General features: G+C 41.4%; 2 protein-coding genes across 3 annotated transcripts; one reads left to right on the top strand and one right to left on the bottom strand.

The window, feature by feature from the left end:
- Positions 1-4,291: 4,291 nt before the first annotated feature.
- Positions 4,292-6,581, bottom strand: LOC113590739 (thymosin beta-11-like). 2 transcript variants are annotated; one of them, XM_027031035.2, is made up of 4 exons: positions 6,479-6,581; positions 5,430-5,545; positions 5,176-5,215; positions 4,292-4,983 (listed from the first exon to the last, which is right to left on the bottom strand). In XM_027031035.2, the coding sequence occupies exons 2-3, from the start codon at positions 5,527-5,529 to the stop codon at positions 5,184-5,186; spliced, it is 132 nt and encodes a 43-aa protein (XP_026886836.1). In that variant the 5' UTR covers positions 5,530-5,545; positions 6,479-6,581; the 3' UTR covers positions 4,292-4,983; positions 5,176-5,183. The 2 variants fall into 2 exon arrangements, with proteins under 2 accessions (XP_026886836.1, XP_026886834.1); XM_027031033.2 differs by having other exon boundaries at positions 4,292-5,215; positions 6,479-6,580.
- A 614-nt stretch (positions 6,582-7,195) lies between these two features.
- pwp2h (PWP2 small subunit processome component) lies at positions 7,196-15,996 on the top strand. The gene is made up of 21 exons (XM_027031025.2): positions 7,196-7,337; positions 7,591-7,703; positions 7,877-7,971; positions 8,112-8,211; positions 8,313-8,456; positions 8,902-9,037; positions 9,230-9,504; positions 9,808-9,951; positions 10,137-10,207; positions 10,298-10,434; positions 10,571-10,719; positions 11,281-11,428; positions 11,849-11,999; positions 12,442-12,622; positions 13,021-13,168; positions 13,345-13,453; positions 13,726-13,791; positions 14,593-14,811; positions 14,970-15,120; positions 15,247-15,321; positions 15,541-15,996. The coding sequence occupies exons 1-21, from the start codon at positions 7,320-7,322 to the stop codon at positions 15,710-15,712; spliced, it is 2,802 nt and encodes a 933-aa protein (XP_026886826.2). The 5' UTR covers positions 7,196-7,319; the 3' UTR covers positions 15,713-15,996.
- The last annotated feature ends 52 nt before the right edge of the window (positions 15,997-16,048 follow it).

Here is a 16,048-nt window from a genome sequence, read left to right as displayed (position 1 = left end):
AGGCCTTTTGGGCTTAGTGGCAAAGCCGAATCGTTTACAAGCATGAGGATGTATGTGATACTGAGAATCTTCTGTTTAGGCATCAGTGGATTTTAAGTAAAACCACATGGATTCAAGTAAGCCTGTTTAGCTAGAATGCCAAACTTACACCTGTTTAGCTACAATACATTTTCTTATTCCAGCAATGAGATAGTTTTATTGCAAACAAACTTGCATATTCAAGGATGCATGCAGGGGATGAGTAATCAATTTTAAAGCTTACAAGAGAATCACATATAATAACCACACACTAAAGGCTAAATGTGAAGCATCCTATGACACAAATGACAAATTTCTTTTCCTTTCGAAAATCTGCCCAGACAAGTTTAGTGTGCCATTTGTCAGCCATCTCGTAATTTTATATATATATATATATATATATATATATATATATATATATATAATATATATATATATATATATATATATATAGCCAGTGCTGTAAGGCTGTTTCAGGAGTGTTTTGACTCTTTGATCGTCCGCATATGAACCTAAGATTAACTGTAGCCTATATTTTGGCCCAATTCACTCCCATTAAATCAGCTTTTTGTACCTCAGAGGACAGAGCCGATAATGAACCTGCTCTCCACCAATCTCCCGCTCTTCGGGTGAAAATATGCAAATTCGTCTTTGAAAACTCTTTTCTAACTGGAGCTGTGAATCACTGCAGTTTGTTGTATCGCGGCGCGGCAAACAGCTCTGATACGGCTGAACCAGATTGGCCCAGTGTGGGTGTGGCTGCAGCTGCCTGGCTCCAAACGGAGCCTATTACCGGCGACGATGTTGATCAAAGGCCGTGCATCACGTGTGACAATGTACACTGGCTGTCTTCAGGACAGCTCTAATTAAAGCCTTATGCTCCCGTGTGAGGACTGATTCAGGCACTGCTATTAAACAGCTAGCAGGTAATTAAAGCCGCAGTCTCTCGCAGACAGGCTGTCGGTGCCCTCGTCTACCCCTGAAAACGTCAACTGATTTTGTTTCTGGCATAGTTGCAGCTTCAGTTTCAGAATGATTAATAGGGTCATAGCACATAACACAATGGCTGTCCTTAACAAGTATGAATAGGGTGTCAGTGCAAATGTTCACACATACACCTACGCATAGATTCTCATGACACTTAAGGTAAAGTGATGTTAATTTTTTTTTTGCGTAGAGACGCCATACAAAGGAGGGAAATTCTATAATGCAGCCTCGAAAACCAATCGAGGAAGTAACGTGCTGTAAGGAAGAAATGAAGTCGATAGCGAGGGGTATGTCTGTGGTTTGATTTAAACTAGTACACAAACAAACACAACCTCGGCAATTACTCAGAATTTAATCAGTGATATGAGTGCAGGCACATGAGAATTGACTGCAAGAATACACAAGAATGCAAAAATATGAATTTTATTTAGGGATGGTTATCCAAACCTTGTCTTGTATGAGTATATGAAGGTTAGTTTAGCAGGAGGTTTTTATGAAAAATAGATGTATGCTGAAAATATTAGCACCTGGTAATTAAAAGCCACATTGTAGCTTATAGCGTGACATCTTTAGCAGTATAACAATGTCACACACACACAAAAAAGTCGGGCAGATGAAAAAGTAGAGGCATGCTCACCGTTTTCAGATTTAATAACAGATTTAGTAACATGAGCTTGCTCACACATTCTAGTTCTTACATACATGAGTTACTCAGCTACATTCCACTATAGACCAGTCTTGCAAGATGGCTCTTCTTCACTATGCCCCAATCCTCATTATCAAATGTTCTTTCTTATCAGTCAGTGCATTAAACCTTAAGAAAACACTTTCCATCCTGCAACTGATCGTTGATGGATATGGGCGGGGCCAAATGAGAGGGGAGGGCATTTAGGGTGTGGAACAGTGCCCCATCTCAGCCCCACGGAATGGCTGGGAGGCCTTAGGACTGAAGTAAACTATGAAAGGAGCAGGTCTTTCTCTCTTTTTCTTGTTCTGTAACAAACACATGTATTGAACCATAACCAACTTCAGGAGTCAAGAATTTCATATAACTGGGCGTAGGATTAGAAGCAGTATGTACATGAGTGCACATCTGATAGACTACTGCTCTTATACAAAAACAACTGCACCATAATCCATTGAGCGACTGTAAATGTACGGCAGAAATGTAAATGATTATTTGAGAAACTGATAAAGCAGGTTTTATGGCGAGACAGAACAGAACATTCCAACGATAGGCAATAGTAATAGCGAGAGGTAATAACAAGAGAGCTTCCTGTTGCAGAGAGACAGCATGGAGAAGTACAGATCTGCAGCAAAAATGACTTCAGTGATGATGCAGCCTTGGAAGTTACCATGGAAACAGGAGCTCAGCACACTGTTTACCTGGCTAATTTAGCACAGCATCATGATCGACAGACGGAACACTCAGCAGAGAGTGACAGGATAGATTGTCATCAATTTAGCTGTGAATGATAAGAATGATGCTTTATGGAATATGTTTACTTTTTAGTCCCAAAGAAATGACAATGGCAGTTAATGTAATTTTGTGCAATTTCTTTTTTTTAGTACATTACACACTGAATGTCATATTATATTAGATCTTATTTTAGTTTGAACTAGAAGTCTGCCAACACTACACCAGCTAAATCAAAGATGTATCTCAAAGTCTCAACTTCATGTGACAGTTTAGGCCAAGATACATGAAGGGGCACTGACCCACAATCCCATGTGCAATGGCTCGTGAAAGGCTAAATGGCCTCTCATTGGCTTCAGTTGGGATGTGGGCATGATCAGTGCAGGGTAGCGCTCACTGCTGGACACAAGGAGCCACGGAGCTCCAGCATTCTTCAACAGCCCATTGTTTGGATGCCTTAACCATTCCTATCAGCCATGGAACTGCTAGATGGTGTGGTAGGCTCTTTATGGAGTTTAGCTGGAATTCAGCTTGATAATACAAGCTTTTTATAACCTGATTAGGAAAGGGTGAATACCAAAACAATGCAGTGTTTTGCAATTCCCAGGACCGTCCATTGACTGTAGTTAGTAAAGCTATTTGACCAGGGCTCAGGGGAGAAGACTCTGTGCCTATGCTCCTCCCTGTTAACTACTGTGGAATTCTGTAGGCATGCCCGGATCTGTCTGACTTCAGAATAGAAACATCTCCCAGATGCCTTGCCACTTCTGTATTCACTAGCAGGAGCACACCTGCCATGGACTGATGGGTTATTTGATTTGGTCGACCAAGGAGCTCGCCAGAGGCAAGAAATTGAGAAACTTGTATATGCAACAGGCCTTTGTTAATCCTTCTACCTTTATGGTTGCATGGTGCAAGGAGCATATACACATACGTGTTGTGCACACATAAACATCCAAGTTCACTCCAGTATGTAACTCCCAGCATAACTGCACTTGTGCAACAGATTAATAGAGTATTGGGAGTAATTTGCTCAAGACTTATTAAGAATCCAGTTACACTGACATGTACAATTATTGCAGAGATAGCTGTGACAAACTGTATTAACTGTGCTAGAGCAGAAACCACATATTGCATCATTGTAATGGTAATACATCACTGTGTAATGCAATGCATGAAAACAGCGCACTGTATTAATATGGCTGAATATACTGACTCTAAAGCCTATGGTTTTATATGTACACACTATTCTCCACCTCAGATAACCATGCTGATGTTAATGACCATAATTTGTGTTGCTATAAGCTCTTAAATGTTACACAGAAAATGTTTACAGGCATGTAATGCAAATGCACATTCATTCACTTTCAACTGATTCAATGATGAAGAGCAAATATTTAATCACAAATGCTGACCTTTGGATTTAAACTGTTTTGGTCAAATGTTTTGAAACAAAGTAGGGCAAATGGATTCAGATGCCAGCAGGCCTGAGTCGAATGCTAATCTTAGCCAAGGGAATCGGGATTTGAATCACCCAGCATGCATGGCACAGTGCTTCAAGCTAATTGGATGGTCAATGTCCTAGTCACCACCTGTGATCTCCCACCAAGGGAGACCAACTTGGGAAGCCACATCACCAGCCATCGGGATCGACTTCCCTGAATGCGGTCTACAAAGCTAATCCCACCTGAACTGCATTACATTTAATCAAAAGGCATATGAGCAGGAGTCTCCCACTACATACATCATGTATTTAACTGATTTAAGACAGCCATTTTGTGCACTAGGTCTTGAACATACACTGTATTAGAAAAACTTCCACATTAAGAGATCCAGACAATGGGTGTGAAACAATGGGCCAGAGAGCCATTTGATAACAAAGGTGTTTTTTTTATTACAACATTTGTTTTCCATTATTGATAACAGTTTGTGGCAAAGTAACATGGTTGCTGAGTTTTTACTAAAACAATTGATCTACAGCTGAAAGCGACCACATGGAATTCATTTCGAGAAATGACAGCCTCCATAAGACAACTGAGAGAGGGTGAAACAGAAAAAGATACCCCAAAACCACACCAACAAAAGGGTACAATCAACTGAAAAAACCCTCATAATCTTAGGAGTGTTTTCCTCAATCTAGTTTGACCCCACCTTTTCTCTATCTCTTGGTCAACAAGCATTTGCCCGAGGCAGCGCCAACAAAGTGTTAATCACTGACAACATAAAAAGCAAATATTGTGCATTATCATAACTAAAAATTACAAAAGGGAAAAAAAAAAAAAAAAAAAAAAAAAAAAAAAAAAAAAGCAATGCCTCAAACTGGTGAGCAGGTCACATGTTGACAAAGCCACGCCTCAACTGGTTGGTAAATTTGGGAACGTCCACATTCCAAGGCCACACCCCCTTGTCCATTGCCCCTTTCTGTGTCTACAATAGTTCAGGCCAACATCGTGTAGCCTGCCATATATCCGGATGTTTCCAAGCTATGTGCTCCATGAATCTGAAGCATCTCTTTCTTTGCTGGATTGGAAAGGAGCGGGAGGACAGGGCTCTTCTCCTGGCTGTTGGCAGAGAGGGTGATTTCAATTCCATCCAACACTGATGGCAGCTTTAGGTTTTGTTTTTTTTTAAGTGACATTTTTTTTTTGTTTGTTACTCTTTCAACGTTTCGGTTACAAAGTAATACAGCTAAAAGAAGTGAATGAAAAGAAGGCAATGCAGGGAAGGGGTTGTGCACAGTGCATGTGGGAGACCTGGGTCTTCACGATGTCGCCTGCTTCTCCTGTTCGATGGCTGTGGATGGAGAACAACAATTAGAACCAAGCACAGTTAATGTCCACGCCCATTTAATTATTACTCTGTGCAATGCAAATCCTCACATCTTGCACAATGATGCCAGATTCAGATGCAGTCAAAAATGCCTAGTATGAGGTCTTCTGGTGCCATATCACAATTATGCAATATGGTTAGGACTCAAGATTCATGCACTGTTGCCCAACAGGCTTACTTTCTTTAGATGGTAACGGGTTCTTCTCCTGAGTCTCCGTCTTCTTCAGCTTGCTCTTGTCGAAGCTGGTGACCTCATCCAGGTTGGGCTTGTCAGACATGATTATTGTTGTATGTCTGTTAAAAACAAAAAGGATACACACATTTTTCCTTTCCGCCTTTGTCTGAAACGCACTCCAACTGCCCGAGGGAATACTCCTTACTTAAACTGCATGTGGCAGTGAAGATAGTGGAACCCTTTGTTCAGAACAAGCAGTGAGTACTGCGATTAGAATCGCATCCCGATGATTTTGCTGATCATTGCTACACACGTGAACAAAACCGCACCCTTTCGGAATGGCGCCTCTCCAAAATATTTCATACACATATATATACACACACACAATTAATCGACTTCCCACGCCAAGAGTACAGAGAATGAAAAAAAAAAGCGGAGAATGTTGACTTGACACGATTCGATGAAATGGTGAATATAAATATTTTGCATGCGTTATATAAAATGTGCAGACATTTTTTTGGACCCCCACGTGCTTGCACAAAGATTTGCGAATTCGCTTTGCCAAGACCCATCGAATCAGGCAGCATACGCGTGCGCTTAGAACCACCGCCCAAGCCTCCTTCATCTCCCACTACAGAGTTTTTACGCTGTTATCATACTCCGAAAGCCATTGCCACTTGCAAATGTCCATTATTACTCCACACATTAGTACTCAGATGCATCGATTGCCTGAAGTGTTCATACATGGTATTTGCAACACAAAGGCGCGTAACAAAGGAAATAGCCCATGCGAATCCGTTTGATTCTCATACACAAAAAATAAGTATGGATTTATGGTTCTTGTCACTGAGGTTTAACACACGTTACGTTAAGTATTCCTTTGATAATTCACACGTTGTTATTAAAAAAAAATTTAAACAATTTTAAAAATCCAATGTCACTACTCCAGCAAGATAAGGCAGACAGCTAGTAACAGTATCACTTGAAGCAACGTTTTTCATTTGCATCACGTATACATTAATAATGTGAACAGGAAAATTGGGTAGCCTTACCTAGATAGACAGGTTTAACGTTTACAATCTCGATAAACTCTACGTCGCAGCACTGTAGCGCGCCAATGCGCAAGCATAAAATATATACAGGGAAATATGCAAATCGGATCGTTACGTCACTCTTAAAAACATACTTCCCCTTAAAAACGAGGAGCACTGAATTCACATGATGCACAAAAAAGGCTACGAATAGCTTGATTTAGCAACACTTATACCGAAATTCAAGCGTAAACAATGGGTTTGTTTAAAGATTTATAAAAACGTTTATTAACTATCGAACGTCTTGAGTTTTAATGACATCAGTAAGTACTACGACGCCATCTTGTGGCTGTTAAGGTGTTAAACTTCTAAAAAGCATAAATGATGCTTTTAAACTCAGATTTTAATTACAATTGCGTTTTTTTCTAATTCTTTGCCATACTAGATAGCATTTTTCATTTTTTTAGTTAAAATGTTTTTTATTAGCATATACACAATACGTCGCTATTATTGTTACGGCCATTAACGTGACTTTGCATACGTTCGAATAATGTCTACTGTACTGTTTATATTTTAGAATAATTTTATACATCTACATAACGTTTTGGTATAGCTTTAGAAAATGTGAAAACGTCTTGTATGGTGAGACGCACGTATGGTGAGACGCACGCACATATTGGAAAAAAAAACCAAAAAAAAAAAAAACCCGTCTTTTATGTTGTCTGAAATGTCTGACCCGGATGCACTATACATAGGTTACACGTGCGTTTTCTGAATTCAGAAAAACACTAGGTTTTAGTGCATGTGGACTTTAGGTTTTCTAGCGAATAATGTGAAGTATTAAACGTCATTCGAGGCTAAAATGAAGTTTGCATACAAGGTATGTATGTGACGGTTAGTTTTGACATATGTGCTCATTTTATAAGCTAACTTTAGCCAGATAGCTGGGGTAATAAGTTTAGCAAATCAGCGCAGGAATCTTGATGGAGAGGAGAGCTTGCTATCTGTGTCCAATTTTAGCTTGTCATTACCAGTAAATAGCAGTATATGTGTTATTTACAGTATGTAAGCAGTGCACAGACATACGGAAGGCATATTTAGCAAAAAGGAAATTTCTTACCACCTTATTCCAGTTTTCCAATTTACTGGGAGCTGTTTATCGACACGGCAACCTGTCCTTCTCCAAAGATGGTAATTCAGTCATCAGTCCTGTTGGAAATCGCATCTCCATATTCGATCTTAAAAAGTAAGTGTTTGTTGCCTGCGGATAAATGTAACATTCGCACGACGCATTAATTTGCTGTATTTTCACATACTGTGCTGTTTAAGTATCTTTTCTAGATGCTTTGACTAATTAAATGTTAAGTTATTAAGTGTGTAATGTACTAAGTGATGTCATTGATGACTGCATTATTTTAGCAATAAATCCGAGACGTTGCCTGTGAGCACCAACAAGAATATAGCCTGTGTCGGCCTCTCGCCTGATGGAAATCTGGCCATACTTGTTGATGAAGGTAACTAATAACACGTTTTGTGTTTTGCGTGTCCTTTTAAGATGCAGAAATTATGGTAATTTCTTAAGACGCTAAGAGTGTTATTTTGTTTGCTTCATTATACACAGATGGTTTCTAGTGTTAAACTATTTGTATTCCAGATGGAGCAGCAGTGCTGGTCAGTCTGATTACTCGAGCTGTACTTTACCATCATCATTTTCACAAACCTGTTGGCAGCATCCGCTTCTCGCCTGACGGCAGGTCAGTAACTACACTCACTCACTTATTCTCTCCCTACCGTAGACCTTGTTCACGTTTACCGATGTTTCAGCGTATCACTTTACTCTGTTTACTCTCTACAGGAAGTTTGTGGTCACTAAAGAAAATGTGGCCCTGATGTACCATGCCCCTGGCAAGATCAGAGAGTTCAACACTTTTGCTCTGGACAAGAGTTACTTTGGCCCATACGATGAGACAACCTGCATTGACTGGACTGATGATTCCAAGTATGGAGCTGCAGATTCAGCCGTGTCAGTGATGCGTGTCACATGCGTTGCCTTTAGTATTTAATTTCCCTTCAGAATGTTAATGGCGTCAGTAATGAATTAAGTTGGTTGGGGGGGTAGTCACTGAACGTTATGCAAATTAGATGATGTCAGCTGGTGAAGTTCTGTTTATGGTTTAGGCAGTAATTGTTTAAAAGTCACAAGTCTTCCTGTCATGCTGCTTCACAGACCTTGACTGTGGGTCATTTTTTATCATGTGTCTCAGATCAAAAGTGCTGACCTTTGTCCAAGTGACTGTGATTAACACATGGAAATATAAAGCTACTGAGCTGAGCTCAGTGCTCACCATTCTCAGAAGTGTCTGTAGCCTCTCTGAGCTGTTTTCCTCCTCAGTGAGCTGAATAAGGAAGGTACATCTTTATTTTCCTGTGCTCTGCCTCCTCAGGTGCTTTGCTGTGGGGAGCAAAGACATGACCACATGGGTATTTGGAGCAGAACGATGGGCCAATCTGCTCTATTACTCTTTGGGTGGCCACAAAGATATCATTGTGGGCTGCTTCTTTGAGAAGGACAGTCTTAATGTAAGTTTTCACCATCTCCTGATTTTACCAAGGATAATTTACTTTAGTGGTTTTATTTTTATGAATTATTGTTTTGTAGATAAATAATGCCATCATATTGATAAACAGTTAACCACCTATCAAACACATGGCAACATTTTGGTTATCGGTTGTACCACTGAGGCTGACATGAGCGTGTTCGTCGTGCTGCAGTTGTACACTGTGAGTCGAGACGGCACCCTCTGTGTGTGGGAGAGCGACACAGAGCTCGATGGCTTACGCAAGGGCCCTAAATACTCAGAAAGGAAGAAGATGGCAGAGGAGAGGAAGAGGCGGGCAGAGGAAGAGGCTGGTATGGAAGAAGAGGACAAGATTGTGGAAATAATGGAAGATGATGGGGAGCCAAGGGGAGAGGTGGTTAGAGGCAGTGCAGATACACCTAAAGAAGTGGAGGGTATCAGAAATGTCCGCTACAAGCAAAAAAGCAAGTAAGTGGTAGCTTAATTAAAACGTCATAAAAAGAAATTTCTCTGGAGCTTGTTGCTTATAGAATTTTTGTCATTTTGCATTGACTTGTCAAATATTGGACTGCTGAGCTGTTCATAGAAGGGGAAAAACAGTTTCGTTTGTGGTTTTAGTCTGTGTTGTTTTGGGGTTTTTTTTAGCCTGAACTCTAACTTCTGAACTTTTTAACTTTTCACCTTTTGAAATTTAATTTCAGTTATGTGCCCATTGTGTGGACTGCAGCATATAAACAGATAATTAGACTCATGAATCTCTCTTTGGAACAGACACTTTTTCAACAAGGAGGGCGACTTCAACAACTTGACAGCGGTGGCCTTCCACAAGAGAACACACATCCTGGTGACCGGCTTTGCCTCTGGAGCTTTCTACCTACACGAGCTCCCCGAGTTTGACCTCGTTCACTCACTCAGGTGAACCTTCAATCACACCATGACATCTGCTCATCCTTTCACCATTTGTCTAAATTATTGTTTTTCCTGCAGTCAGAACACACTGCACATTTTAACCTCGCAGTTGAAATGTTATTTCTATATTGGCATGATGCTGTATTAATGTGTAATTACTATGTTGTACATTCATGTTCATGTAACCTCAGCATATCAGATCAGAGGATTTCTACTATAGCTTTGAACCCCACTGGAGACTGGATTGGCTTTGGTTGTTCAGGTACAGTCTCTACACATCTAGCATTGATGTTGTTGTTGTAGTATATGTACACTGAGCATGTGGGGCTGAAATAATTTCTTGGTTTTCAAGGTCTTGGTCAGCTTCTGGTTTGGGAGTGGCAGAGTGAGTCCTATGTTTTCAAGCAACAAGGCCACTTCAACAACATGGCTTCTCTGGCCTACTCTCCTGATGGACAGTACCTAGCCACCGGAGGGGATGATGGGAAGGTAAGCTTTCTCTTTCATAGCCGATTGGACCCTACTTTTGGACTTTTTTGGACCCTACAGCTTTTTGTAGTCACTGTGTAGGCACATAAAGGTGAATCTGTTGGAGTCAGTTGTGATGCATGTGACGCGTTTTTAGGTGAAGGTATGGAACTGCAGTAGTGGCCTGTGTTTCGTCACGTTCAAGGAGCACACAAGCAGCATCACTGGCGTGGCCTTCACGAGCAGTGGATTGGTGGTGCTCAGCGCCTCCCTGGACGGTACCGTCCGTGCCTTCGACTTGCACAGGTAATGCGCAGGAGCCAGATGCTGCTAGCCTGCCTGAGCTTGCTTAACTTTCTGAATGAGTACACTAAATCTGACAAGAGATTGGCAGGTACAAGGACTATAATCACAGAGAATCTCTTTACCAGGAGGGATGGTTTCAGGGAAAACTCAAATTTTCAGCTTGTTTACTGACCTTAAATGCATTTAGTCGGCCAAGATTTGTGAAGACCAGTTTGTTTAGCTTTTGGTCTGGAAAGTGACAAACTTATGAATGCCAGTTTAGTACTCTGCATGATCTGACTCTTCCTGTTCTGTGATGGCAGTTCAGTTCAGCATCGTACGTGATGTAAATCGGACTCTTTCCTGAGCTGTTCTTTAATCTAAAGCCAGAGCATTAAGATCATTCCTCCTTTAGTCATGGCCTGATTCTCAGGGTATTGTGGTGTTTGTAGTTAATTTGACTTATGGCTCATTAAACAAAGCAATTTGGCACATCCCACTGAACTCATACTGGTAAAGAATAGTCAGGTATGGTGGTACAGCAGGGCTGTGCTTCAAAACGGTTTCTGATGCCCTCCTCAGGTACCGTAACTTCCGTACGATGACGTCCCCGCAGCCGACCCAGTTCTCTTCGCTGGCGGTGGACTTGAGCGGTGACCTGGTGTGTGCTGGAGCTCAGGACTCGTTCGAGATCTTCCTCTGGTCCATGCAGACAGGACGTCTTCTGGAGGTCTGCCTGAACTCGTTTTCTTTAAAGGAGTGTTTCACCTAGGAATGCAGAGGTGTCCAATAATGTAGAAAAGTTCAGTTAATGGCAACATTATCTTTTCAGAGCAAAGTATTCGTTTAATGACATATTGCTGTAACACGTTTGTATGTGTTTGAGGTAGCTGAAGATGAAAGTCATACTATAACGGAACACTTAGAGACTTGGTCTTTTTTGGATATTAATTATTAATACCTTGCAAGAGCAAAGATTATAAAGCACAAATTTGAAATAACTCATTTCCGGTTTGTGAGTAAGTACACATTATGTATGTAATATGTCAAGTTTTTTGCAGCGATTTCCAGCTGTGTAACGTGTGTGTGTGTGTGTGTGTGTGTGTGTGTGTGTGTGTGTGTGTGTGTGTGTGTGTGTGTGTAAGAGCAGGTGTTGAGTGGTCACGAGGGTCCAGTGAGCTGCCTGTGTTTTAGCCCGGTGCAATCTGTGCTGGTCAGCGTATCGTGGGATAAGACAGTTAGACTATGGGACATGTTGGACAGCTGGCAGACCAAAGAGGTTCTCCGCCTCAACTCTGATGGTAAAGACCAGAAACCCATTCGCCAGAGACAGTGGTTCTTGTTCAGGGAATAAAGATAAATATATTTGGACCAACCATTTACAATTCTTTGGTACAGGGTTGCAGTGTATGATGTATATAATAGACTTGCTCACTTTTGCCAGTGTATTGTCTTTTTTAAAAGTGATATTGTCAACTTGCTGAGAGGTAATGCGGATAAGCCTTGGTGTTATACGTGGTGGAAAAACAATGGAAACTGAGCCAGAATAAGAACAAAAGACAAATCTGATTAGGAACAAGGAGGTAAAGCGGTTTGGAGTAGTGTGACAGAATGAAATGGAATATGGTGTGAGTTTTGGAAAGGGGGAACCTGAGACGATTGATGGAGAATTCTTGAGTGGTGAACAGGAAGGTTGTGGGAGAATGCTTCTGTATGACATTGGGCCCTGTTCCTCCTGGGAAGGTCTGGCGGTGGCCTATCGTCCAGATGGCCAGGAGCTGGCAGTGGCTACCCTGGATGGCGAGATCACCTTCTGGAGCCCTCAGGCGGCGACTCAGACCGGCTCCATTGTTGGGCGCCATGACCTGCAGATCGGTCGCAAAGAGACCGAGAAGATCACGGCCAAGCAGTCTGCCAAGGGCAAGTGAGTGTTGCTGAGGCCTACAGCAGCTCAGGCATAATGGACCCAAAGCCTTCAAATGCTTAAATGTATTCCAGTGGTCAGGATTAGGTGTTACAGTTGGAAATCACATATTCATGTGATGCTCAAGCCTAAAAATATAACTGAATCATGGTATTAATTCACAATTTAAAACCACAAGCTGACTGACATTTAAAAACATCATAATGAATGTTTTTGTATTTTCTTTGTACAAACATCTATTGATTTGGCCAACAAGTTTTATTCAATTATGCCAGGTCAACATGAACATAAACCGTCTATCTAAACACAACCATATAGTAACCAAATATGCAGTACCCTTCATTATTAGCATATTTGACAGGCAAGCAAAATGGACAGCCCTATTCTGTTGTATTTAGGGCCTTCACATGCCTGTGTTATTCTGCTGATGGAGAGTCCATGTTGGCTGGGGGCCACTCAAAGTTTGTGTGCATCTACAACATCAAGGAGCAGATCCTCATGAAAAAATTTGAAATCTCCTGCAACATGTCCTTGGATGCTATGGAGGTATGGTTCCATCTGTTATTAACCAGCAGGTACTACAGTTGAGCATTTTCTGTGGCGTTCCACAGTGTGGTGTTACACTGCTTTGTGATACTTTGAAACAAATCTTTCTCCCAGTCATCTGAGTATTGTAAATGCCAGTATACTAGTAACTTAACTCTCATGTGTCACTGTGTCAGGAGTTCTTGGACAGGCGTAAAATGACGGAGTTTGGTAGCCTGGCACTAGTGGACGAAGGTGCAGGAGATGGCGACGGAGTTGAGCTCCGCCTGCCTGGAGTCAGGAGAGGTAAAAGGACTCTTGCTGTTCATTATGTCTGCTGTCATGGTGGTTGTCAATACATACTAGTAGTGTTGCATGGTTAAAGAGGGCAGTATAAGGCACTGCAATCAGATGTTTAGGATTGCTTATTCTAGTCCTGAAAGGTCATTTCTGACGGGAATCCACAACGATCTAATCTATTCCAAGATTAAGAGTAATCTGTTCTGAAGATGAACCCAGAGTCACCACTTAAGATGTTGTGTTTGTGGGGAAATCCAACTTTCTCTCACCTCTCCCAGGCGACATGAGCTCCCGTCACTTTAAGCCAGAGATTCGTGTTACCTCTCTCCACTTCTCCCCCACTGGTAAGTAATCCTTAGATCCTTATATAAAACAGATTAACCATTTATTAGGTATACCTATCTATTAGGTGTAACCAGTACTGTTGCACCTCTTTAGACCTTTAGAATGGCATGAAGTCTACAAAATGCGGCATGTGTTGTGTAGGAATGTTGTACCATGCAAAAATGATTGGACAGCTGCACACAGCCCTTTTCACCTCATTCCAAACACTTCAGGCCACTGAAGCCTGAAAATGTGTCGTGTTCTTGGAACCATTCAGTGATTGATGTCTTGTGTAGTATTATGCTACAAGTGTTTTGAGTGTCAGTTACCCACAGCCATGAAGGGACAAAGTTGGTCATTGCAGATGTTTGGATCAGTCGTGTTACCCAATCAAAAATGGCTGAATATCAGGCACACCCAGTGTATTGATATTGATATTGTTGCTGTGATGACTTTTTCAGTTCAAAGTTTAGTAGGTGATGCGTTGTGAGATCTTGTGCTCACCAAAGTTAAATTGTGACGTGATGTGCCTGGTAGTGGCCTGTTTGTTCATTCTTTGATCCCTCTTATATGCCAGCTGTTTTCATACAGATGATTACAGCTCACTTCTGGTTTTTGTTTTTCGCAGCACTCCTAGTAGAACCAGTTGAGTGTGAAATGTCCAGATTATACCATGGATCAGTCATGTTGGACAGCTTGTTGGAATGTTGCAATTTGTTCCACTCCATGCATATGGTGTTCAAATTGGGGTAAATCAGTCAATAACACAATGAGAAATTCCTGTCAGTTAACAATATAAGATATTCCTCTGCACCAATAAGGGCGCAGCTGGGCCGCAGCCTCCACGGAGGGATTGCTCGTCTACTCCCTAGACACCTCGCTGGTGTTTGACCCCTATGACCTGGACATGGACGTTACACCAGTCAGCGTACGTCATCAGTTGAAGAAGAAGGAATGGACATCAGCCATTGTGCTAGCTTTTCGCCTGAATGAGACCAGTTTAATTAGAGAAGTGCTGGAATCTGTGCCTTACAACCAAAGTATGTGCAACTTGTAATATTTCAGTATGTACTTAGTCATAAATTTCATGGTATTTTCAGAACTTCTTTAGATACTGCTTAAACTTTGCTGTTTATTTTGACAGGCACATGTATGTGTATATCCTTTTTTAGTTATGGTATCATTTTTGATCGTTTAGCGGAATTGGTATCCAGCTCACTGCCAGATGTTTATGTGGAGAAGTTGCTGGACTTTGTGGCCTCATCTCTGGAGAAGTCCAGACATCTGCAGTTCTACCTCACATGGGCCCAGAACCTCCTCACCTTGCATGGGCAGAAGCTCAAGAGCAGGTCAGACGAAACCAGGGTGTACATTTCTCCAAATGCCAGAAATAACACACAAACTCTACCATATAACCACCTTCATAGTCCTCTATTTACAATTTGATTTGAGCATGCATTACATTTGATCAACAGGTCATCAGCAATACTCACAACCATTCAGCAGCTGTTGAAGAGCATCCAGAGGCACCACGATGACCTGTCCAAACTGTAAGTCCATCTCCTCCAATCACATACGCAATGCAATACACAAAGAAATGGAAATAAGGTGTACCAGTCACTGGTCTTAATTTTGATTAACTTTCGGCCATGCTCGAACAACACAATTGTTTGATCATCTTTCATTGTATGCAGTATGATGTAATGTTTGGCTGAACTACTACTTTAAGTAACGTCTAAACCAAAGCTCTTTTCTCTTCCCCTTGCCAGCTGCGACTGGAACATATACACCATCCGCTACACCGCGGCCCTGGCCAAACAGAGAGGGATGAAGAGGACCGCAACAGACTGTCTCGTCGATGAAGAGGTGGACGAGGCAGAGGTCATGGACTCGGAGGACGAAGAGGAGGATATGAGTGATCCAGTCATAGTGGAAAGCTAATACTCCTCCAGACCCCAGCAACCACCCAAACCTACATCAGAATGACATGGGTAACCAGCAGAATGTGGGCCAACACAGAACTGTAGGGTTTGACTGGGAAGATTGAGGATGATGCCTTGTTTGGTTATTTAGAAGGGAGGTCTAATGAACATTCACCTACATGCAAAGTAAAATTGGATCCGTTTATATTTTATATACATTGATTAACTTTACTGATACTCATCAAGGATTTGGTACTGTATGATAAGCTGTCTGTGAAAAGTAATTAAAAATACTGAAAAGAACCTTCTTTCTAAGCAGCTGAACTCAAATAATAATGAGCTTAAATATTATATT

This window comes from Electrophorus electricus, chromosome 16 (assembly GCF_013358815.1).
Source record: "Electrophorus electricus isolate fEleEle1 chromosome 16, fEleEle1.pri, whole genome shotgun sequence".
NCBI classification, from domain to species: Eukaryota; Metazoa; Chordata; class Actinopteri; order Gymnotiformes; family Gymnotidae; genus Electrophorus; species Electrophorus electricus.
Note: the sequence above shows the minus strand (reverse complement) of the source record. Positions and strands in the feature narration are given on the sequence as shown.

Coding starts and splice junctions, on each gene's coding strand:
- pwp2h (XM_027031025.2), top strand. Junction 10,208..10,297: donor GATTGGCTTTGGTTGTTCAG/GTACAGTCTCTA, acceptor TTGGTTTTCAAG/GTCTTGGTCAGCTTCTGGTT. Junction 12,623..13,020: donor AAGCAGTCTGCCAAGGGCAA/GTGAGTGTTGCT, acceptor TGTTGTATTTAG/GGCCTTCACATGCCTGTGTT.
- LOC113590739 (XM_027031035.2), bottom strand. CDS start 5,529: ATGTCTGACAAGCCCAACCTGGATGAGGTCACCAGCTTCGACAAGAGC. Junction 5,216..5,429: donor CCCGTTACCATCTAAAGAAA/GTAAGCCTGTTG, acceptor CTCCATCCACAG/CCATCGAACAGGAGAAGCAG.